The 25,186-nt window shown below is 48.8% G+C and overlaps 1 protein-coding gene across 7 annotated transcripts in view; it reads left to right on the top strand.

The window, feature by feature from the left end:
* The window catches only part of LOC122220530 (palmitoyltransferase ZDHHC14), a 533,561-nt gene that overhangs the window by 253,651 nt on the left and 254,724 nt on the right, over nucleotides 1–25,186 (top strand). For 4 of the 7 annotated variants that reach the window (XM_042940151.1, XM_042940161.1, XM_042940162.1 and 1 more), the window contains 3 exons: nucleotides 11,982–12,084; nucleotides 13,204–13,313; nucleotides 18,838–18,940. In XM_042940151.1, the coding sequence (XP_042796085.1) occupies nucleotides 11,982–12,084; nucleotides 13,204–13,313; nucleotides 18,838–18,940 (316 nt within the window). Of the gene's footprint in view, nucleotides 1–11,981; nucleotides 12,085–13,203; nucleotides 13,314–18,374; nucleotides 18,479–18,673; nucleotides 18,697–18,837; nucleotides 18,941–25,186 lie in introns of those variants that run through there. The other 3 variants (XM_042940155.1, XM_042940156.1, XM_042940157.1) reach the window with 3 other exon arrangements.

A 25,186-nucleotide genomic window follows, 5' to 3' on the forward strand; every position in this document is an offset into this window, starting at 1 on the left:
GCAGGCTCCCTCCTGCCCCATTTGGCTCTCCTGGGTGCCACCTTTGGGCACAGCGGTCCCCTCTCTAGCAGACAGCATGCACCTCTTGTGTGTGGTCTGTGCTGTTGGGTCTTCGTGGCACCTGCTACAGGCCTCCCAGCTCGTGGATCTTATCATCTCCCAACCCCAGAAAGAGTCACAAGGAAGGACCAGGTTGTGGGTCCTGGATTCCTGCTGCCTCACGATGAATGAGGTCATTTCTTTTAAATGAAGTCTGAGGTCATTTCTTTTAACGCTTTTGTGTCTCAAGTTTTTGACCTGCGAGAGTCAAGCATTACGTACTTGACATGCTATGGTGACAAGACCAATTATATGGGATATCAGCGAGAACACCCGACACCAAAGCATCGTCTGCACACATGGCAGGAGCAATTTCATAGAACCTTCTTTTTGTGGCAATATGTGCAACGGGAGGGCTCTGCTAGAACCTTCTTTTAGAGCACACATGTCTGCTCATTCTCATGATTTGGCTGTGCCCATAGTGTGTATAATCAAGAGCACTGTGTTCCCCAGGAAGGGGAACAGACAAACGTTGCTGGTAGAAAAGGTAGCATGCTGACTTTGCTGGAGAAACTATTCGCATGGAAAGGAGAGGAAAGCGAGAAATGCCCCTACTAGGTTCAGAGCAGATTTTAGCTTGTTTTCCCCCAAAATATCATCCTCAGGTAGAGGTGAAGAGTTTTCGGGAGGGCCCAGGTCATGAAAACTCCTAAGCATCTCAGCCGCTGCCTTTCCAAATGGTGTTGTCACCTCTAGGTGCGGAGGTTTTCCCTTGGTGGGTGTTACCAGGCGCGTTCTCCACGTTCAGGAGCTTGGCAGCCTCGTGTCCCAGTCAGAGCCAGTGGGGGCGACAGCTGGCTCTGAATGCGAGTCAAGCCCCTTACAGTGGCCAGACATGCCTTTCGTAACAGGCTCCAGCTTGTACCAGGCTGTATTTTAGAGGCTTAGAGCAACACAAATTTACTGTTTCGCAGTTTTGTGGGTCGGAAGTCCAGCAGGCTTGGCTCATTTCTGCTCTGGGTCCCGCAGTGCTGAAATCAAGGTATCAGCCTGGACTCTCGTCCGGAGGCTCCAGAGAGAATCCTCTTTCAGGCTCATACGGGTGGTTGACCGAGTTCCCAGGGCATAGGACTGAGGTCCCGTCTCCTTGCTCTGTTCTCGGATTCATGACTTCCTTGCTCTTCTAAGCCAGCAATTGTGGGTCAGGTCCCTCCCGCACTTTGAAGCCCTCCCGCCTCCCTTCCGCCCATCTCTCTGACCTCAGCCAGAAAAGCTCTCTGTTTTTTAAGAGTGGCTGCACCCTGAGAATTCAGGATTATCTTCCCATCGCAGGGTCCATGACCTGCAGTCTGCAACTCCCTTGTGCCATGTCGGTAATGTATTCGGAGCTGCCAGAGATTAGGACATCTCTAGGGAGGCCACTGCTCTGTTGGCCCCACAGGCCTTTGGGGAGGAGGTACCCTGGAGTCAGGCACTCAAGTACAGGTGGATTTGAGAGGTTTCTCTCTTACACCCGTCCATGCAGCTCACTAGCAGTACAGCTCAGCTCTGAGTCTATGTCTGTCCTCCCTTCCCTTTCCTCCCTTTGTGTCACTCTAGGACAGAGGTGGGAGACAAAAATTAACAGGTTAGTGTATATGTATACAGACCCACACACACGCATATATCTATATATACATATGTGGTGTGTGTGTGTGTGTGTGTGTGTGTGTATCCTCTCCTGAGGTCAGGTTTTATGGCACCTCTTGATCCACTGTCATTTTGAGCTCCTGCCTGTTAAAAGGTGACCTAAAGCTGAAGCCAGAATATCCCAGGGTAGCTACCACAGCTGATATAAAGATTGTCTGATAAACCCCCTCCCTCCCATTTCTCTCCCAGAGAAAATCAGGCACCAAGAGCAGGACTCCGGAGAAATCTGACAGCACAGAAGCCCATGGGGAAGAGATGGGCAGGGAAGGGATAGGGGCAGTCTGAGCAGCAATCCCAACTTCGATCTTTATTCTTTCTGGAAGTAGTGGAGAATTTCAGGAACATCAGACGTACCCACACTAAGACATGAGGTCCTGGGTTGTTTTTTTTTTAATTCCACAGAACAGAAATTGTTTCATGTGCCACCGAACACTCCTCCCCCAATCGGTATGACTACTTACAGGCTCTCTGTGCTGACAGCGTCTTTTCTAAGTACATGCTTTGCAGAAGAATCCCTCCTTCTATCGAGTGGGTCTATAAAGAAGTGTTGAGGTCTGATGATGTATCAGGAATCTGTATTCCAGAAGAAAAAGTATCCTTCAGGTTCTATGAGGTTGTGATGTGTTTTTGAAAAAATACTGAGTTCTGGTTACTAGTGATAATGTATATATGATGAGTAAGGCCGGATCCCATCAGGATGCCTGTTTGGTACTGTGGGCTCCTGCCTTTCCTGTGGACACCTGTGTGGCTCTGGAAGGGGCACCGGGATGGCCAGGGAGGTGCTTCTGAGGGACAGCTTTCAGCTCACTAAGAAAGACGTGCTCACCACTGGGGCAGCTCAGAAACAGCATGGCCAGGGGAAGCAATGAGATCACAGGCCCTAGGGGTGGTCAAAAAGAGGACGGACCATGCCTCCCTACATGGTTCTAGCATCAGATAATGTTATGACCTCCAAGCCTCCTTCCACTGCTGAGGCCCTGGGAGTCTCTTTGAAGGTGGTTGATTTCTGATGGATGAAACTGATCCGTGACATTTCACACTCATGACAACTGCTCTCTGGCCGATGGCAGCGTGGCTCACAGCTCGTCCTCTCCAGACCTACAGTCTCTATGGGGCAAGAGTCTATACGGCACCAAGCTCTTAAGACAAGAGGAGGTTTTCTGGCAAACTGCCTGAGCACAGGACCGGAGTCCATTGTAGCCTCTGCACATGACCTGCTGACTGTTCTCGGGCAAGAGGATAACTTAAATTTATAATTTTTCAGTGGCCTCCAATCTGGTCTCCTGACCATGATATGAAAATATTTTGATGAGAAATCAGGGTCCAGGCAAAGGTTTCTCACAGATTTACTGTGAGAAATATCCAACTGAAAGCAATGTCGTTGATGAAATGAGAGAGATCAGAAACACAAAAGGCTATTTAACAACCGATGGAGGCACCTTATCTATCGGAAGCACTGCCAGGAGCAACAGAAACCCTGACATACCAGAAGCTCTTCATCGAGCCCGCCAGCAGGACCACAGGAGAAAGGAGTCAAGCAGCTCCGCCAATGAGAAGCGGGAGGTACCCGTCAGTAAGGACGGGATGGCATCTTGTTTGAGTGCGGCAAAGCCAAGAGGTGGGGGAAGAGGAGGAGGAGGAGGGGAAGGAGGAGAAGGTGGAGGAGGAGGGGGAGGAGAGGAGGACGGATGGGTAGAGCCAGTAGGCTCGCTGGTGGCACTTAGCAGGTCCCTTCCCAGCCCACAGTGCAGCCCTGCTCACATCAGGGAGGCTAAGGATGCTGCCTGGGCCTCGGATGCCCTGGCCAGCCTTCCTTCCGGTTCCCTCTTTACCCCCCAGTGGCCTGAGGCCACTTCCTCCCTCTCATCTCTGCCCCAGAGAAGCAGAGGCAGTGGCGTGGCTGGGTGCTATGGACTCTCAGGAGCCGCCCCCCAACCCCTTCCCCAGGGAGAGATGGAAGGTGAGTCTTCTCCACGAAGAAAGGCACTGGGTCTTCTCTCCGCACAGCCAGGCAGTTTCCAAAGGACGAGGTCCACTTGGCATCTGTTTCTTCCAAGATCATTTGACGCAATACCCACTCCGTGCAAATTCTGCCCGGGTTACAAAGTCAAGAAGGAACCACCGGCCCAGACCTTTGAGGCACATTCTATCAAAGGGGGCAGGCAGAGCAGCGAGGGTGGACAGAATGATTCACTCATCTCCTCAATGAACATCTGACGGTGCCGAGACCTGGGGTATGACTCTGAGTTCTAAAAAGCAGAGTAAGTCTTACGTGGCATAAAACATCATGGAGAGCTTGAGGTGGGGGTGAGGGTCCAGAAGGGCATGTTGCACAGAAATCAGGAAAGGCTTTGGCAGGTAGCGTTTGCATAGGGCTTGGAAAGATTGGGGAAGAAGTCCTAAAACTGGAGACGTGGAGGGGAGAGATCCCAGGCAGGACCAACAGCCTGAGCAGGGCCTGGTGATACGCAGCATGTGTCAGGGAAGAGCAGCCCATCTGTAGGGCCAGACCTGGGCTTGTGTTCATTGATTCCTTCAGCAGGGTTTGCAGGGCTCCGGCCGCTCGGCCGTGCTCCCAGTCAGCAGGCCCTCCGCCCTGACGGTACAAGCACACAGATGCACTTTCGACTCCTACACACGGCGGGCATAGCGGGAGGGGAGCCGTGATAGCTCAGCGGTAGTTGGGGGGGGGGGGGGGCGGGGGGTCAAGAGTGACTGCTCCCAGGAAGGGAAAGGCCCTGACAGCATTGTATACCAGTCAGCCTTCCTGCCCAGGACGCTGGGGAAGCAGCTTAGATCTCTGGCAGGTGAATGACATCACCAGAGCCTTTCTGTCGTGGTTGTTGTGTTCTTAAGAGTACTCATTTGCAGCAGGGAACACAAAGAAGGGGTGAGGCGATGTGTGCAGGGGAAAGGCCCCCGGAATTGAGATGGGTGATAAGGGGACAGCTGAGCAGGTAAGCAATCAAATCAGTGCTGCTGGGAAGGAGGAGGGAGAGTCAGAGCCAGTTCGGAGGGCTCAGCCCTGGGGACCCAGGGGAGGGAAGGCACAGTGGAAAGGGGAGAGAGCTAGCATAGGTTAGAAATGAGTCCTATTTGAAATACACGCGCAGCACCTAAGAGTTGACCCCCCAGGAACCCCCATGTGAAGCTAGAGTAACTTCACGGTCCTCTGCAGTTCCTTGCATGAAAGGCGGAAAGAGGAACAAGTCATGAGCCTGCGGTGACAACATTACAGCCTCAGAGGACATGGCACTGGTCACGCAGAGCCAGGAGAGCCACGTGGCCTCGCCTCCAGCTCACCAGCGGATCTGCAGGTGGAAGTCCCCGCAGGGGTCCCCGCAGGAACCGGGCCACCGGGGCCAGCAGCATCCTCGAGGAGGAGCCAGAGAGGAGAAGCCCTGCGATCAACAGTCGTCACGATGAAACGGCATTAACATCCAATTAAAAGGATTACAGTCATTTTTAATCATGACTTATTGTTCGGCGCTCCCAAATGAAGAGTTTTCAGTGGTTGCTAAATCAAATGGTAATTGATTCTACGTGTGTGGAGGCTCTCGCCAGAAAGCCTTTTTATCCCCAATTTGCATTCATTTCGAGGCACGCTGTCTGAAAGGCACCGACGGCCTAATGGGCACGGTTCTGTTTTAATGGAATTTGGTAGAAGGCTCGGATTTGGCTCGATGCCCTCAGAAAGGAGGGACACCGTACTGCCCGTTGGAAAATTCATGACGGCGGCACAGGCCTTTGCTAGACTCAGCTTATAGGGCCCTTCTGTCCCGATGTCTGTGGATCCTCAGGGGGACCCCAGGAAATAGGTAGGACAGGTGTCCATCGGTCCCTTACAGCTGAGCCTGCGCTGAAGGGTCAGATGACCCCAATTTACACTCAGCCGTGTTGCCAGAACTGGAGCCCAGATCTCCTTACCGCCAGCCCCTCTCTCCGGGCAGGGAATTGACACTCTTTCCCACTGCCCCTAACCGGTCTGTCTGAGGGAGTGCGTGAAGAATAAGCATCAGATTACATCTCACGGGGTCACAGAATGGGGGAGGAGGTTGTTGGGGTTTTTTTAAATCACTCAGGTACTGGAAGAACATAACTCTCGTAAAAAATTTCAAAGAGAAACGTAAAAGAAGCACTGCTCTCGACCCTTCCTCTGTCGTTCTGTGGGAATCCTTGTCAGTTTTCACGGGTCTTTCCAGACGGTATTCGAAGGGTTTGAATACGTATGTGTCTGCACACTGTTGCAGGGACTGTTTCTACCTAAGAAGGATCGTTTTCTTTGTATTCTTCAGCGGTTTGATTTTTAGCTGTTTCCTGAAGGTATTTCCATGTCAGCATATGGATCTACCTCATTTTTTTTTCAGCTGCTTTATAGAGTTTCAGAACACAATCTATACTATATTTTTCTGTTGATGAATACTTAGATTTCTTAATTGTTTTATTGCTTAAAAAATGAGGTGGCGGGCCATCTTGCACGTATGTCTTTGTGCACAAGTGTTAGTGTTTCTCCAGAATTGACAACTAAATGTGGAATCACTGAAAGTTAAGCATATTTTTAAAAATTTTTTGAAGTTTATTTTTTGAGCGAGCGAGCATGAATGGGGGGAGGGGCAAAAGGAGAGGGAGAGAGAGAATTCCAAGCAGGCTCTGTGACGTCAGCACAGAGCCCCATGGGGGGGCTCCAAACTCACGAACTGTCAGATCATGACCTGAGCCGAAATCGAGAGTCAGGCGCTTAACCAACTGAGCCACCCAGGTGCCCCTCCAAGCATATTTTTTAATATTTATTTATTTTTTTGAGAGAGAGAGAGAGAGAGAGAAAGAGGAATGAGTGGGGGAGGGACAGAGGGGGAGAGAAGCAGGCTCAGCCATGTTAGCATAGAGCCTAATGCTGAGCTCGAACTCATGAACCATGAAATCATGACCTGAGCCAAAGTCGTCTGATGCTTAACCAACTGAGGCGCACACTGAGCCACCCAGGTGCCTGGAAAATTAAGCATCTTTTAAATGTTGACTGACATGCCACATTGTCCCCTAAAGAGATTGTACTGACTCGTTCTCCCGTTTCCCCACACCTTCATCCATATTGGATGTTACAGGTGCTGTGACTTTGGCCAATTTGATGGGGGGGAAATTCATTGGTTTAATTTCCATTTTCTGGATAATAATCAGCTTGTGCTTATTTTCATTTTTGTTGACATTTTTTTTTCATGACCACAATGTGCCAGCTCATAATCTCTGTCCATTTTGTAATCAGGTTGTTTGTTCTTTTCCTATTAACATGTTCTTTATTCTTAATAATAACCATTTAATATCTCTTGCCAATATTTTTCTCCCAACCTGTCACCTTTTAAGTTGACTTCTTTAATACAAAAAAAAAATGCTTAACTTTTAACAAAATCCATCTACAAATCAGATACTACATGGCTCCTAGATTTTGTGTCTTATATCTGAACCCCAAAATTATAGGCATATGTCCTTTATTTCCCTCTAATACCTTTACATTTTATTTCTTCAGTTTGGCACAGTAATTTATCTGTAATCTACGTGTGTGTGTGTGTGTGTGTGTGTGTGTGTGTGTGTGTGTGTGTGGTGAGCTAAAGTTCTCACTTTGTTTTTCCCAAATGCTTAGTGAAGTGTCCCAGTGCTGTTCACTGTTCACTTCTGGCAGTTCTCAAACTTTTAGGTCTCAGGATCTCTTAACACTCTTAAACATTGTTGAGGACTCAAGGAACTTTTGTTTAGGTAGATTATATATATGTCTAGAGGTCATGTTTGAAACTACAACTGAGAAATGTCTAAAACACAGAATGCACAAGTACTTTCCCTATTATGATGGGAGTGAGGCCCATCCCAAAGCCTTCAGATGAAGCCCCTGAATGACAGAAGCAGTTAAACTGGGAAGTAATGTCTTGGCATTGATTGGGAAATAGTTCTGACCTGGGAGTTTCCCTGAAAGGATCTCGGGGACCCCAAAGGCCCACGGGCCACACTTTGAGAGTCGCCAGTGTATTCTTTCACCCAAATTTGAAATGCCTTCTGTAGCCCTCGTGCCCACAGGTCTGTTTCAGACTCTGTGTTTTGTTTACTAAAGGTGTCCTCCCATCCCCCAACCCAAGAGTTGTTTTTTTTTCAAGTTTTCTTACCCATTCTTGCACGTTTTCTCTTCCTGATATTTTAGAGTCAGTTTTTAATTCCTTTTTAAAATTCCGGAATTTTGATTGGAATTACAGTGACTTCATAGATTTGGGAGAACTGCACATCTTTATTTCCTGGTATAAAAGAATATGGGGAAAAGGATTTGAGAGACTGAAAGATGATGGTCACATGATCCACACCGAAGGGTCTCCCGTGACTTTCCATTGTCAAAGTGTCTATCATGTAAATTACCAGCTTGACCCCTCTGGGCCTCATCTTCCTCCTTGTAAAATTAAGGGATTAAGATAAATTAGGACTTTTTAACTTGAGGTCCATGTGTATCTATGGAAAGGTGTCAGGAGAGTTTCTAAAACTCCTGAAATCAGAAGAAAAAAAATGTGCGTGCATTTTTTTTTTCTGAGAAAAGAGTGGGAACTCAGAAAGGTTAGAAATCTTTGGTTCCATGATCTCTCACCTTTTATGATTTTCCAAACACTGAAATGCCCTCACCATTCTGTCCAACGTTCTTCCCTTGTGTCTGCAAGGCCTTCTCGCCTCACTTACCTTCCCAAGGGCAAACAGATCCCTTAGGGCAGGAAGTGAGTCCCTCCCCCCTCTCCTGTCCTAAGTACAGGGCTGGCTGCACAGAAGGGCACCCAGCAGGCACTTCTGGGATCCCACGGAGACTCAGCGGAGGGCTGTTTGCCCATCAGCATTTTTCAAAGTCTTTTTCATTTCCACAGTCATCTAGTGAGTACCTCAAAGTGCGACATCTTGGGGTAGAACTTAAACTAATGCCACACCCCTGGCCAAAAAAGGGCTTACTGTCTTCTTGGGGGTTGGAGGGAGAAGGAGGCTGGCAGTGGTAACTGCTATAATTTTGAACCATCTCTGATACAGTAACACCCAACTGCTTATTAAATTGGCTCTTAGTCGAGTTGGTGTATGTCTTCCTCATTTCCTCTTTTAAAAATATCAGTGAATGGCTTTTGACACACTTATGAAAAATTTATATTAATCTTATTATGGCATAGATATTTTCAACATCTGGCTCTGGAGTCAGTGAGGGGATGTGTTGTTCAAATATTTGTTCCCCAGCCTGAGAGGGAATTTGGAGGGGGAGTGGTCTACTTAGGCTGCCAAAGGGTCACAAATCCCTGACAAAAAGAGGATCCCCATCTTCCCCCACAGGGGCTGTGGTCAGCCCAGAGCCATGGGAATGTCAGCAGGAATAGGAAAGGAACCAGCCCAGGGCTTTTCTCTTGTCCTGGCACAGCCACACGTTCAGGGCTCCATTTCCAGCTCTGCTGTTTCTCAAGCAAAGTACTTACCTGCTTTCTGCCTCAGTTTCCCTGTTGGGTAAGTGGGAATCACACTTCACCCTGGGTCACTGAGGATTAAGTGAGTTAATCCATAGGAAGCCTTTGGAGTACTACCTGATGCCTAGCCAGAGACACCAGCCATTGTTATGAATGACGATGACGGTTCCTTAAGACATGCTGTGGGGGGCTCCACTGTGAGGGGCAAGGGAAAGAGGGCTGCATCTTGCATTTTGCCTTGAATTCGTGTCATTTTGACACAGCTGTGAGCTAACAATCTGCTAATTATAAAATGTCTCTAAAGTGCATGAGATATTAATATAGAGATCTGCTAGTTTATTTTTGGACCTATAAGCCTTTAAAATCCCATGTCCACTGGTAACAACGCCTCCTTTGGGGAGTAAAAATTTTAAGTGGCATTGCAAAGGGAAGAGCCACCAGAAAATGGGCTGTGCCGCTTTAAATGCTGTGATCCTCCCTCACGTGGACATGCCAGGTCTTATAGGGTTCACGCATATGAATTTGTGTGTATTTTGACATCACCATCATTCTACCTGGACTGTAAACTTTTGGTGACACAGAAGCATTTCTGAGATGGAGGTCTGGCTCTTCGTGCGTTATTCAGCAAATAAATCTTTTGCTTTCATTCTTTATTCTCTTTCCTACCCTGATCATTTCTTGCTTCTGTTTCACGTGTCCCTTCCTCTTTGATCTATTTCTTGTCTTTTCCTTCCAGCCTGTGGAGGTTCACTGCCAGTGTCACCCGACTTTCCGCAACCCACTTCTCCTTGACTCAGTCTTCCCGCTGCTTACCTCCATCATTTCCCCCAGGACTCCACTCCACCCACGTGGTTTGCCTCCCCAGTCTGCCCCCGGGGCGGGGGGATGATCAGAAGAGGGGCACCTGTGAGCCTCACCTGTGAGAAGGCCGTTGAGAATGAGACCATTCGTGTGTCCCCACATGTACCTGAGGCCTCCCCTCTTAACCATTGGCCCACCTGATAACTCTGGGGTTCCAAGGCAGACCTAGCTTGGGATCTGCTTCTCTGCATCTCTCTCTTACTCCACAGATCCTCCCTACATGTTGGAACTTACCTGCTTTTCCATAATAACCACCTGGTTCTCCTCTTCTCGAGATGTAGCTACTCCTCCCTTTTTTCCGACTCCTGCCTCCGACTCCTTTTTTTCGACTTTTTTTTTTTTTTTTCCGACTCCTGCCTCCACGAGGAATGGGCAGGGCCCGCGGTGGGCAGCGTGTGTTGGCATCTGTCTGACTCTGGGTGCGCTGGGCTGTTTTCGTCTTAGCTAGCTGGCAGAGTTACATTCTTCTCCTCCTCAGATGTCCATTTAAGTTCAGGGTAGTGCTTTTCTGAAGGCTTGCGGTTTCTAGAAGCTTAAGCCTCAGAAGAGCAGAGCATTCTTCTGCTTCTCCAAGAGCAGGGCCAGTGGTCTGTCCTGATGTTGAAAGTCAGTCGGTCAACAGGCAAGAGCCCATTCATTTCTCTTGTTTTGTATTTCTCCCCACATGCCCGGACAGTGGCATTTGTTAATAATGGCATGGCAGATTATGGCACTGCACTGAATACTGTATTCATTGCTCTGGTCTAAAGATGAATTATATCCAGTCCTGAAAAAAAAAATCAATGGTGATGTATTGCAGTGTGATCTATGGCTTCTACCCTTGAGAGCATCAGGAAAGCCTGGGTGTTTACTTTCTCCAGCCTGTAACTTCTTGATGGGGGATGGATGGTGTATATTTAAACTCCCAGACCTGTGAGGAATATTTTTTCCCCAGAGAAACATCTATATCTTGTAAATGGAATTTTATAAACATTTGTGGAACAGAAAAATTCTCTAGTCCTTGGAAATTGCCACACTCTGGGTTGATTTATCTCATCTGTTGAAGAATACCACACTTTTTATCCTCTGGTTGTAGCACATTTTGTGGAGCTCGGGATGTGCCATCACTCAATGTCTGATTAAGCATCCACGTTTCCTAGTTGCCCATCAAAGAGCTGAAAATAGCCTTGGGTGTTGGGGTGGGCTAAGGTGTTGGCAAAGAGTTCTCTAAGTAAAAATACCCCTCACCCTGAGACCACTCTGAGAAATGCCCCTGCTGGTCCAGAAGCCCACCCATAGGTGGGGGCAGGCAGCCACCAGCGGGTGAAAGGATCATCCAGGCAGAGAGAAAGCCGTGAAGGTGAGCCCTGCCCAGGCTACAGCTGCCGGTGGCCGGCCCTGCTCACAATTGTCAACTACTGTTGTGTGACGGTTCACTCGGCCTCAACATCAAGTTGGAGGACAAACCTGTTGATGTGATAGTGCCCAGCGTTCAGAAGCTGAGATTAGAGTCTGAGACTGCAGTGATGTTCATGTTCAATGTCGCGACCTTTCCTAGCAGGCCTGGGCCGCTGCCAACGCCGGCCAGCGTGCTTCCGGCTTTGCTGTCACAGTCATTGGCTGCACAGTGAGCCACAGGAAAAGGCCAAGGGCAGGTGGGGAGGATGGTCAGAGGAACTGTCCACCGTGAAACAGTAAACAGGTAATGTTCGGGGAGCCCACTGGTCGTTGACTGAGCACGATTGGGGTGAATCAGGAGAGAGGGGCACATTGCTGGACCTGAAGGGTCCCCCTCTGGTTAGGGACAAAGCTAGATAGATTCAGAGGCCTCAGTGAGCGTCTGTGGGTTTCCCATCCGAATCTTACATCATCCTGGTTCCGCAGGCACCCTGAGAACTTACCCCGCTTCCACCCCCCACCCCCACCCCGTTCTTCTCCTTGACCCCAGGCCACTGTGCTGGAGGCCGTGGTGTGCTTCTTCTCCGTCTGGTCTATCGTTGGCCTCTCGGGTTTCCACACATACCTGATCAGCTCCAACCAGACGACAAATGAAGATGTGAGTTCCCAGCGGTCTGGGGGGTGGGTGTGTGTGTCTGCGTCCAGAGGTGGGGGGGGGGGGAGGGGGACAGGAGAGAGGAGCTCAGGGGCCAAGGCCTTGTGCATATTCCATTCCAGGTATGAGCCTCTGGGAGCAAACAATGTGCAGGGGAAGCATTTTCCTAGGGTCTCCATGATTTCCAGTGGGGAATCTCTAACCTGTCTTACTTTCTGACCACATCAGTTAGATACTAAGGTCAGCTGAGAGACCCCCATCTCCAAACTCTGAGGGAGGGGCTTATTGTCTATTCCTTCCTCTTCAGTAGTTTTGTGAGCAACCTGTCATACCTCCTCTGGAGGAGAGACCACATCCAGCTGATATCTCAGGGTGGATGAATCTGCCTTTCACATTTAACACTTTTGGAGGGGACCGCCCCCACCCAGAATTTAACTTTTTGTCCAGGATTATCTGCCTTAACTGAATGCAGATGGAGAGGAGGTATAAAAACAGAAAACATAATGTTGGAAATGTTCTTCATAAGCCTGGTCCTCTTTGCTCCGAATATTTAGACTCTGACAGAAATGTCTGTTAGTACAGGAATTAAATGTCTCAGAATCAGTCAGGTTGCCTTAAAGGCTTGGGAAAATTGGTACCGAGGAGATACATGAGTTAAGAGAATTGTAATCGAGTTATTTGTATTTGGCAACTATGGATATTAGAATCTGTGGGCTTATTTTGGTAACATTGTGAGGCTGAATTCAGACTATAAATGGGTAGTTACGGGAGCCGTGTTAACTCTTTCGGCTACCATTTGTTTAATTACTGGTTAGCACGCCAACTGTGTGAAACAAATCTCCGCTGGCTTATGTGAGCTGACCTTTGGGTACCGTGTTGTAGGAACAAGAGATTATTGTCCCCAAAGAATGTTACTTTCTCCCTAGTCTGACCTGCTGTCTGGGGATATGTCCAAGTTTGAAGTAAATGCCAGTTTTCCTTGAGAAAAGTCTCTCAGTTTTCTCCCTGTGAAGAAATGAGAAAGATGTTTTACGTTCTTGATGAGTTTCTCGTGACCCCATTCGCCTAAACTGTGGCATCAATATGAAGGATGTTGTATCATTCGCTGTCCTTTTCTTTCAGATTAAAGGATCTTGGTCAAATAAAAGAGGTAAAGAAAATTACAATCCCTACAGCTATGGAAATATCTTTACAAATTGCTGTGTTGCCCTGTGTGGGCCCATCTCTCCAAGGTAAGAGTCAGAAAGGATCACGTTCTCTAACAGAGCTCGGGAAAGCCAACAGCACAGGCCTCCGGCACAGGCCTCGCGAGCTGGAGACCTGGCCACAAAACCCACTGTCACCTTTGGTCACACCCCCTATATGACCGCTGCTCAGTGGTCTGCTCTGTGTCAGGGAGACACGGCCTTAGTGAAGTGGAGATACGGCTGTCTCTTGTGTTGTTCCTGCCCTCTTTTTGGTTCTTTCACTGAATTTGTGTCAAGGTTGGGGAAAATCTCCTAAGGATCCAAATAGGAAAACTGAGGCACGTGACTCCAATTAATTACTGAGTCATCTTGAGCATCTGTGACGAGCAGAGAGCTGTGGTCAGCTTAGTAGGGGGACCGGGACACAACGTGGGAAGCAGGTAGAAAACCTGTAGAAGGAGGTGCTAAGAGCTGAGTCATACAGGATGTACATGCTAAAATAGCTCAACAGGACAGAGCGGAGTGGGCTGAAGCAGCGCGTATTATGGCAATGGCAACATGACCACACTGACGATGGCAGTGGCTGACACTGAATAGTGTTAGGTCTGCTCTAGGTGCTTTATATGTATCAGCCTTTATTCATTGTTTTACGGTTTTTTTAAATAATTTTTTAAGTTTATTTTTTTTTTTTGAGAGACAGAGAGACACAGAGAGAAAGGAAGTGTGTGTGCACAAGTCGGAGAGGGGCAGAGAGACGGGGAGAGAATCCCAAGCAGGCTCTGCACTGTTAGCACAGAGCCCAATGCGGGGCTCGAACTCACGAGGTCATGACCTGAGCGGAAATCCAGAGTCAGATGCTTAACCGACTGGGCCACCCAGGCACCCCTGTGTCAGCTTTTTTTTTTTTTTTTTTTTTTTTTTTTTTAATTTTTTTTTTTTCAATGTTTTTTATTTATTTTTGGGACAGAGAGAGACAGAGCATGAACGGGGGAGGGGCAGAGAGAGAGGGAGACACAGAATCGGAAACAGGCTCCAGGCTCCGAGCCATCAGCCCAGAGCCCGACGCGGGGCTCAAACCCACGGACCGCGAGATCGTGACCTGGCTGAAGTCGGAGGCTTAACCGACTGCGCCACCCAGGCGCCCCCCCTGTGTCAGCTTTTAACACCTCCCTCTGTGCCGGTGAGTCAAGGCAGTATTATGCCCGTTTTGTGGACGAGGAAACTGGCACAGAGAGGTGAAGTAAGGTGCCAAGTTCACACAGCTAGTAAACTCTGCCTCATCGGGACCCAAACCCAGGCATCTGGTGTCAGAACCGGGGTGTGTGTGGAATGGCACTTGCGAGCGCCCCCCCAACCCCGCCCCAGGCAGGATTACGTGAGTACAAAATGCTGTCGAATCCTGCTTATTGGGGAGCTACATCATGCAGAGCATTTCGAACAAAGTAACCCATCATCCACCATATTTCTTAAGCAAGTACTCCGAGTCTCTAGAATGAGCTTCCAAACCTTTATTACTTCCTCCCTGTGGCTTCTAAATGTATAAATGGAGAGATTCCACAAAAAGCCATGGGGACTGTCTCCGAGGCAGCCCCACTGTGCACTTGGACCTCCATGGCCAGTCATTGCCGACATGTGCTAATGGAATGCAAACTTAATTTTTATTATCAGCCTCAGTGAAATATCATTAGGAAAGTAAGGGTGTTGCCCTCCCCAGAAACAAAATCCAAGCATATAGTCCCATGCCACGTATTGGTACTGGGTTATGTTACTGGTACTACTGAGCAATTAGAAATTGGTTGTTTTCTGGGGCGCCTGGGTGGCTCAGTCGGTTGGACATCAGACTTCGACTCAGGTCATGATCTCACGGTTTGTGAGTTCGAGCCCCCATGTCAGGCTCTGTGCTGACAGCTCAGAGCCCGGAGCTTGCTTCAGATTCTGCGTCTCCCTCTCTCTGCCCCTTCCCCATTCACACTCTGTCTCTCTCTGTTTCAAAAATAAATGAATGTTAAAAAAAATTTTTTTTTAAGAAATTGGTTGTTTTCTAGAAACAAGAAAGTTGTGAGCCTAGTGTGCCATACTCCTGCTGAACTGGGGGCCCCCCAGAAGCCCCTGGCCTGCCCCTCAGAGGCTTCCTCTGAGGAGGGGCTGCACAAAGGGGCAGCCAAGGACTCTGGATTGGGGGCCACCTTGGGCTGGGAAGTCAGGCATGCCTGGGAGGGTGCTAGCCTCTCTCCAAGACAACTCCAGACCCACCCAGGCATCTCTCTTGGAGCTCTTTAGGCCAGAAAATCCCTCAGGAAATTCTTGGTTTTTCACAATTTAGCTTTGTTTCCTACTGGCGTGTATTTATTTGTGGAGAGTGGGGTAGGCCAGCAGCCAGGGCTAGGGCCCTTGGAGGAGCATAAGAGGCCAGGGGAACTGAATAGGCCTCCTTCCCTAAATCTAAAATACACATCTGAATCCATGAAAAGAATTTAAAAGTCTCACATTTTGAACAAATCTCTTTTCTTGTTCCCCATTTGGTGCTGCTTTGTTTTGTTTAGAGAACAAATCTTGTCACACCAAACTTCTTTCTTCCATAACTGGATAAAATTTCCTACTGTGGCTGAGTTGGCGCTGTATTCTTTCCAAAACCCAAGTCCCTCTGGATGGGGCATTTCTCAAGGACAACCTCCCCTCAGAACATCGTGAACTGCTCACAGGTTTGCACAGGGAAGATGGGCTGCTGGCCTCTCCCACTGCACCCACAGGCTCCCCCAGCCTGGGCAGATACAATGGGGGGATAGTGCCTGGCTTTGTTCTTCCCTCCTGTCACATTCTTTGCCCCTTCTCTCTCTGCCCTACCTCACTCACCCCTGTGCCCATTAGAGGGCCAGAGCCTTCCCTGGACATCCCAGCCAAGCCTGTCCATCAGGGACTAAGAACCAGTGACATGCCCAGCATCGTGTGCCTGAGTTTCCTCTAAAATGTTCTTAAATGGCATAATGATGTGCTCATAAGAGTGTTTTTGTGGGGCTCCTGGCTGGCTCAGTCAGTTAAACGTCTGACTCTTGATTTCAGCTCAGGTCATGATCTCACAGTTGTGGGATCGAGCCCTGCATCAGGCTCCACGCTGAGCCTGGAGCCTGCTTGGGATTCTCTCTCTCACTTCCTCTGCCCCTTTCCCTCACTCATGTTCTGTCTCCCTCTCTGTCTCTCTAAAAAAGAAAGGAAGGAAGGAAGGAAGGAAGGAAGGAAGGAAGGAAGAGAAAGAAAGCAAAACAAGAGTGTGTACATGTTTCCCACTGAGAGCTGTGAGCCATGAGGGCAAAGACCCACATTCAGTTCCCTGCATGGGTCCCAGAGGTGTGCATGGCAGCAGGGTAGGAATGGCCACATTTGGGGGTAGGGGTCCTCATACAAGTCTAGCAGAAGGAATGGAAAGTTGGAAAGAGAGAAAGACCACTCCCAAGGTGTGGTCAGGGTCAGGCCCTGCAGGCCAGGGCTAAGGGTCAACCTGTGGTTGACAGGTTTAATAGAATGGCAAGTCTACATAGTCAAAAAGGGGCTGTGACAGAGGGTGGGGTGCAGTTTCCATAGGAAACCCAGGAGGGCTTCCCAGAGGAGGGGGGCTAAGTTGTCATCTATTCTAACAGATGAGTAGGAATTGGGGGAAGGGAACTAAGGGAAAACAGAAAGGGGAGCAGCATGTGCAAAGGCCCTGAGGTGAGGGGAGAGCCTGTAGGAGAAGGAACTAAAGGAACTCGTGTGTAGGAGTGAGCGAACTACAGAGGGCAAAGCAAAAGGTAAGGCCAGGGGAGCACATCCAGATTAGGAGGGGCTCCTGGGCCATTGTGAGGACTAAAATGAGACTTGGGTCAGACTGTCACAGTCTTGGGCATGTGGCTGGTCCATTAAACAGGCCTAACACACAGGATGAAGGCTGAGAACAGGTTTGTTTTGTCCTCCCTGCTGCCCTTTCAGACTCTTTTGATGACCTAGTTCTTCTTTTTTTTTTTTTTTTTTTTTTTTTTTTTTTTTTTTTGCTCCTGAATGAAATCCCCTGTAAGTCCCTTGGTTTCTCCTGTCACTTAAAAAAAAAAAAAGGACTCAGGGCACTTTCATTTCCTTGAGAATCATATTGTTTCAGTGAACGGAAACTCCGGAGTTCATAGAAAAGCAACACTTTCCACCCCTTCATCCCTACCCAGGTTGGGGTTTCAGGGGATCTTTTGGAAAGACCGTTCCGCCCGACTCCACGCTGGTTCTCTCCCAGGGGACCTGCGTCTGGCCTCAGCCTCGCCCCGCCTCCCTTGTGTGTGTCCTCAGGAGGGTACAGGTGTCTGCCTGTCCGCGGCAGCCTTCTTTGCTTTTTACCCCTTTGACCTTCTGTGCCTGGCAGGGGGTCACAAACTTGGTCTGAGCTGCACGGGGCTCCAGCACCTCTTTTTGAAAGATGGAGCTTCTTGTTGCCTATTGGTTTTTCTAAACCTCTGGGGATCCAACAGAAACTGAAGCAGACAGAGTCCCATTCCAAGATCTTATCACAAGTATTTTTTTGATGCCTTGTTATTGTGTCGTCCGAACACCTGAAGGTAGAGGTTGCCATAACTCCTATCTTCTGGGGGCCTGACAAGTAGCAGGGCGACCTCACGGACCAGCCCTCCGCCCTCAGGAGTGGGGAATGTCCGTGAGCACATTGGATGCACCAGCAGCATTTCCGACGAGTGTGGCCCGAGCCCCAGATGGTGGGGGCCGCACCAGGAGCGCCCACTTATTAGCTGCACCTCTTCTTGCCCTTTGTAGTTCTGCCCTTAGACTCGAGGTCAGCTGCCAGGCAGAGGGGAGTGTGTAAAATCACGACGCCAACCAGGCGACAAGTGTTATGTGCCCCTAGAGGAGTCACACGCAGGTCCCAGAGAATCTGGAGAAGGGGCAAAAGCAAAGGCTGGGGGCTTTTGAACCTGGCCTTGAAGAACGGACAGTGGGGTGGAAGGGAGAGTGACTTGGGGCAAGAGAAACCAGAGCCCGAACGAAAGGCACAGGTGGCAAAGCCCAGAGAGGCGTGGCAGGGCCGTCTGTTCGCGCGCATGCGCTGGCGCAGACGCAGGCGCAGGCGCAGGCGCACGGTGTCCCGAAGAGCTAGGCGCGCTGCGCTGGCAGTGAGAGGGCGTGGGTTGAGACCGGGCGGAAAGTGGGGACAAGTCCTCCGAGGCCTGGAGTGTTCGCAGGTGAAGGAGCGCGCCCCCCTCCCTCGAGCAGCGCCAGCGGGCGTAGAGACATTGTCAGGATGGGGGACAGTTAGACAGGGCCCCAGTGGCCATGATGGCCGGGGTTGGGGGGACAGGGTGGGAGGGGGTGGGAGTCTGTAGCTGGTGGCAGGGAACAGACGCTACAGACATTTGTCAAAGGCAGAGGTGACAGACTTTGGTACTGACTGTACCTGAAGGTGAGTCAGGGTGTATTCCCAGGTGCGTGCAGTGGCGCCCCACACAGAAAGAGGGAGCCCCGCATGGAAATTAAAATAGTATTGATGGAGTCTTTGGCTTTTTATTCACTCTCTTCCTCCGTATTGCTTTTTCTCTTGTAGCCTGATTGACAGAAGAGGATACATCCAGCCTGACACACCGCAGCCAGCCGCACCCTCCAATGGCATTGCCGCCTACGGAGCGACGCAGTCACAGAGCGACATGGTAGGGGCCGCCTGCAGCCGGGCCCAGAGCTCCCTGCAGAGGCTTCTCTTCTGCTTCTATGTTCACTAACCCAGTAACAGACCAAGCACACCTAGAAACCTTCCCGGAACACCCATTTACTGAAAGGCTCAGACGAGGGAACAGAAGCGTTAAATTAAGGCAATACCCAACAAAGGATTATGGCCCCTGAGTGGTTGGTTTGCTCTGGGTTGTGTAAGGGGAAGTCCGCATGCAAAAGGTCTTCCAGAAACAGCTTGTGGCACCGTGTGATGGAAAGCCCCCTTACACAGAACCAGGATTGGGGGGGGGGGGGAAGGGGTGAGATACAAGTGCTCCAAACTGGCCTGGCTGGCTGGCTGGCTGGTCCCTTTTTGTCCCTTTGCCTCAATCTGTGCTCACCTCCCCACCCCCTCTTTAAGCGTACAGTGGGTGGCCACTTCTCCCCACTTTCAGCCGTGACCTTAGCTCAGTCATGCATATCTCAATACACTAAATCAGACAAGGTGTTCTTGATTCACAGCCAAAAGTGAGTTAGTGCCTCTCCAAGAGGTCTCATAGGGGTCCTGTGAGGTATGGAACAGCATGCTTGGTTTCCAGGCTGCAGGTTGGAGACTTGGGACAGGGGCAAGAGTCCCTCTGTGGGTACCCGAAAGCTCAGCCAGGCCCGGCTCCGACCATCCATCCCTTAAAACTCCTTAGGCGTCTGGAAGACAATGGCTTCACTTTATCTGGAACAGATTTCCCTAAAGAAGTTCCGTGTTTCTGAAAGGGACCCAGTCTGTGGCCACCCAGGAGCTGTTTGTTCTTTGTAGAAGGGAATCACCCACAAGAGAGTTTCCATAACAAACAAAGACCCGCCTTCTGGAGTGGACTGGGAAAATGACAGCCTCCTGGGCACTTTGTTTCTGCTTATAAAGAAGGGCAAGGTGGAAGCCCACAGTCTCAAGACTGTCTCTGTAAGCATTCAGGGCTAAGGGAACACGCTTAATGCCAGCAACCCTGTAGCTGTGTTTATGACCCTGGAACTAGGCTCCAGCCCCCAGCAGAAGCTTGCTCGGACTAACTTGTTGGTAGTGGTGGTGTCTAATTTGTGCTGTGGTGCTTTGCTTCGCTAATAGAGCACCTCCTTTGAAGGAAAGTACATGCGTGTCACAGTCCTTGCCACTCTACTCTGAAAGTGGTCACAGGACATCTTGTTCTGTCCCCGCTCACCCACATAAGTGACCTTTAAGGGTCACCCCCTTATTTTTCAGAGGACGAAAATGAGAGAGAAAGGAGAGAGGCAAACAGGAGATTATATTTATTTAGCACCGACTGTGTTCAAACACTTGATGATCAGAATCTTGTTTAATCCAAACCAACAATGGCAACTGGGCATGCCTGTTTCTTGCTTTTCTTTTTAAGCTAGGAGAAGCAGATCATCTCTGCCCAAGGGTACACAGCCACTAATTTGTGGATACAAACCAGTCTGATGACTCTAATGCCCACGTTCACTTCCAACATTTCCTCCTTCAAGTGAACAGGCACTAAAGACCGCTGTGTCCGTGCTCAGTAGTCTTTCTCAGCCACTTACAGGTGCACAACAAATGTCCTGGAACGAATTCTGACCACGGCATCCACTGATCACTTCTGTGGTGTGTGCGCATGTTTTCACATTGTGTATATGACCTCTCGTTAGTTCAGTAACCCTTCCTGAGTCCCTACTGTGTTGAGGACTCAACTGTGGTAGGGATGCAAGGTCTGTGGGGTGCAGTCCATCTGCCCTCAAGGAGGAAGTGTCCGGGGACAGGACACAAACACATACAGAAAGGAAGTAGTAGGAACCTGCACTAGGGGACACCACTGACGGCAGTGGTCCTTGTCAAAACCAACGAACTTACGTTAGTTTTACCCTGTGACTCCCATGGTACTGATCCCACCGTGCAGTGTACTTTCACTAGATTTAAAAAGTAAGCAAGGCTACCTTCAAGCTGTTGACACTATTAAGCCACTTTATGTTAAGATGAGATGAGGGCATAATTTATTAATTGCACACATTTATTGACTACCTACTATGTGCCTCTATGAGAGCCAGAGAGGGCAGGTTTCACAAGGGACACAGGGAGGTCTTTTCATTCCGTATGGTTAATCAGATTCCTCAAACTGCTCTTGTGTCCTCTGGAGTCTGTTCTAAGTAGACCACACCATAACCCCAGTTAAGGGCATACCCCCGAGGGAACTGGCCCGGCAGGAATGGTTATGGTGCCACTGCCTATTCCTATGGGAAGGCCACCTCCCAAGTAACCAGTGACCCTGAGGCACTGGGCTTGATGCCATATGGATTGTTTATAGAGGACACTTCCAAGATGAAGAAGACGCTCGTAACGGTGAAGCAGCTGCCGTTGCTAAGCCCTTATCATTCAATCCAAAGCCTCTGGCTTAAACTCTTAGGAAGCATGAGGATATTAAAAACCTAGGGCTCCTTGCCCTTATGTTCTCCCCTCTATCTGGAGATGAGCCACAAGTGTGGGCAGCTGCATATGACGTCCACATGCCCTAAGTGCCAGTCAGATCAGGGACTCGGGAAGAGCTCTGACCCACAGCAAGTCCTGCTCAGTCCCCACCACAGGAGCCGTGGCACCCTGAGTCTGGGGAGGGACTGACTGAGGACCTGTGACCCTCAGGGACCTGCCAAGGCTGACTGCACCCCGACTTCATGCCACCTCTACCTTGCTCACCCACGTGGAGGTAGAAGACACCATGTCCCCCAGCACCACCCGGCCACCAGCACACACAGAGGGGCAGAATTTCATTCGTTTCTTTGACCAGCCATACACAGATCTTTCCTGAAGAGCTAGTGGGACAGCACACTGAAAGTGCCACGGGATAGAAAGGAATGACCAAGGCACAGATCGTCCCCCGGGTGCCTTCCAGTACAGTAACACTCCAGCTGTGCCTAATGTGTTCAGATCTGTGCCCCTAAGTTCAGATTCATGACATTTTGCTTACACTTTCTGGACCAGCGTCTCCCCCTGCCTCCCATGGAGAGCTATTCTCCACAGTAGAGAAGCTGTACATCACTGAGTCCCATGGCCCACCCTGTCCCTGTCAGAGACAAAATCTAAAAATCCTGGCATGTCCACTCCAGGTTTGGTATATTGCACAGTCTTGGAGACTGGTCCCTGGGCCAAGGTGTTCCAGCAGTGGTAAAAAGTGTGCAGAGACGTCTCTTTCACATGGGAGGCACTTCACAGTCAAGCACCAGGCTTTAAAGAGGCCTTTCTTACCTCCTTTTGAAGAGCAGATGAGGGGGCGCCTGGATGGCTCAGTCGGTTGAGGGACCGACTTCGGCTCAGGTCATGATCTCACAGCTCGTGAGTTCGAGCCCCACGCCGGGCTCTGTGCTGACAGCTCAGAGCCTGGAACCTGCTTCAGATTCTGTGTCTCCCTCTCTCTCTGCCCCTAACCCACTTGCATTCCATCTCTGTCTCTCTCAAAAATAAATAAATGTTAAAAAAAATTTTTTTTAAATGAAGAGCAGATGGGGATTAACTGTGCAAAGAGCCAGACTTCTGACACTTTCTAGATGAGTGACCTTGACAAGTTGCCTAACTTCTCTCTGCCTCAGTGTTTTCATCCATAAAATGGGAACATATCGATATCCTTACCTTGTAGGATTTCTGTGGGGATTAAGTGAGCTAATGCATGTAAAGCACTTAAAACCTTGCCTAGCACAAAGTAAGAATTATATTTAAGTATTACTGTATTATCATTATTATTATTATTATTATTATTATTATTATTATTATCATCATCTCCCTGATATCCATGGTGACAAGATCAGCCAGGTCAGTTTCATCCACTCTGAGCTACTGGGCAGCAATGGACATGATTCAGGTGAAGGAAAGAGCTTGGATGGGAGGCGGGGAGTGAGAGCTTCAGTCCTGGCTCCCACCAGTTATCTCCCTGACTACTGGCAAGTCCCCCTGCCTCTGTGGCCCTCAGTTTTCCCCAGCTGCAAAATGGGAGCTGGGACTAATTTGTCCCTGAAGCCCCAACCAGCTCAAAGCTCTCTGTGAGTCTCTGATTTTTGCAGCTTGACAGATAGGTCAGAAGAGCAGAGAACAACTTCTCAGTCCCCATACACAGGAGAGGGAGCCAGCTCCCCCTGGAAGAGGGTAAATGCTGTGACCCTTGGTTCCTCCTACGCCTCCCACCCACCCTGATGCAGACTGGAGACCCCGCACTTGGCACGGGAATGGGGGATGTGCTGCAGTCTGGACTTCATACCAAACCTCCCCTTCTCATTTGTCCCCTGTTTCTCAAATTTCTAGGATAAACCCCACTTAGCCCTGGTGTATAATCTCTTTTATATGTTTCTGGATTTGGTTTGCTAGTGTTTTGTTGAGGATGTTTACATCCATGTTCATAAAAGATTTTGGTCTGCAGTTTCCTTTTCTTTCGATATTTTTGTTTGTTGTTCGTGTCAGGGTTAATAATAGCTTCATAGACTGAGTTGAAAAGTATTTCTTCTTCTTTTTGGAAGAGTTGCTGAAGAACTGGGATTCTTTTTAAAAGATCTGGTAGAACTCACTGGTAAAGCCATGTGGTCCCAAGCTTTTCTTTGTGGCTAGTTTTTTGATTACTAATTCACTCACTACCTATTACAGGTCCATTCAGATTTTCTATTCTTGAGTCAGTTTCAATAGTATGTGTCTTTCTGGGAGTTTATTTCATGAGGTTGCCTAATTTGTTGCCATTGTCTCTTTGGTCATACATCATTATTGTTTTATTATGGAAATAGGTGAAAGGAGGAAAAATTAAGCCTGAAAAAGTAAAAGCAGATAGAAAATGAGAGTAATTTGCAGAAGTGAAGGGAGAAGGAAGAAGTAGCCCAGGACCATGGTGAGAGTGAAGGAACATGTGGGGTGAGCCCTGAAGGGGGAAATGGGTGTTTTGTGTTTCTCAAGCGCTGTGAAATGCACGTTACTCCCCCAGAGGAGAGAGCTGGGAGACTCTAGCAAAGTGACTTCAGCGGGGGCTGCAGGCCCCGTGCCGTTTGCTTTGCTTTCTCCTACTTTGAGTAACGCCAGGACCAAGAGAAATATACGTATCAAGCCGTTTCCAAGAATTGTCAAAATCTGGAGCTAAAATATTTCAAGATTGACAATAAGCTAATTCTCTGAGGCAAACAGTAACATTTCTTCCTTTCCTTTGACTTGCTTAGTCTGCCTGTAACAGACACCCCAACCCTCACTGCACACTGAGCCGACACATCAGAACCAGCAGTGCCTGCCAAGAAGGAACCTGAAACCCTTCAGGTTTTCTAGTGTCTGATACAGCAGTGGACACCCAGGAACTCACCTTTTGCTCTTTTGGAAACATGCATAATCACTAAGAGCAATTTGTCCACAAGCAATCCATCGTCTTCCTTTTTATCTATTTCATTTATTGGATATAATTAGAGCTCGCGATCAATTAAAAAAAAAAAAAAGTTCTGGTGTTCCAGTCCCCAATCAATCAGACAAATGTGAAAACTGGCTTTAAATCCCTTAAAGTTGAATTCGTCAGAATCACAAGGTAAATTTCAGGCAGTTCTAAAAATGGAACCAAATTTATTTGGTAGAGAATTATACTGTGTTTATCACTTTTTGCAATTGGCAGAGTGTGGACAATATTGAAACTGTTATTGCAAGGATCATCTCATTTAATGCCAACAACAACCTGCAAAATACTCCCGTTTTACAAAGCATGAAATGGAGGCTTTAGAATAATGACTGGCTTGCTCAAAGTCACACAGCCAATGGTTCAAGACCTGGCTGCTTTCCACTCATTCAACTTCAAAAGCCCTCAAATTGGTGTCAGCTGAATGTCTTCAGATCTGGCCCTTACGTCTGGCAGCTGAGTTTACCACAATCCAGTGGGCCTCAGCCGTGGATGCACTTTAGAATCACAATGCTGATATCTTGAGCCCAATGAAGTCAGAATCCCCTGGAGGTGATTTGATCATAAGCTAGCATTGAAAAACATCCCCATAGTCTTCAGATTCTCCTGAACTCTCTACAAGCTTGGGTTAAAAGGAATGATTTTTGAGCCATATTTTGCTTTAACACCAAGAAAATTTTTTCTTGAAAAACCTTACGTCAATTTGACTCAACTAAGACATGATCTGTTCAGAAAATATTCATATTCAGGTGCATGGAGGATTTCAACAATGTGCCAGCAAACGAGAGATTGGGGAGTCATAGAGCTCCAAAAACAAGTGCT

The sequence above is a fragment of the Panthera leo genome, chromosome B2 (assembly GCF_018350215.1).
Source record: "Panthera leo isolate Ple1 chromosome B2, P.leo_Ple1_pat1.1, whole genome shotgun sequence".
Classification (NCBI taxonomy): domain Eukaryota; kingdom Metazoa; phylum Chordata; class Mammalia; order Carnivora; family Felidae; genus Panthera; species Panthera leo.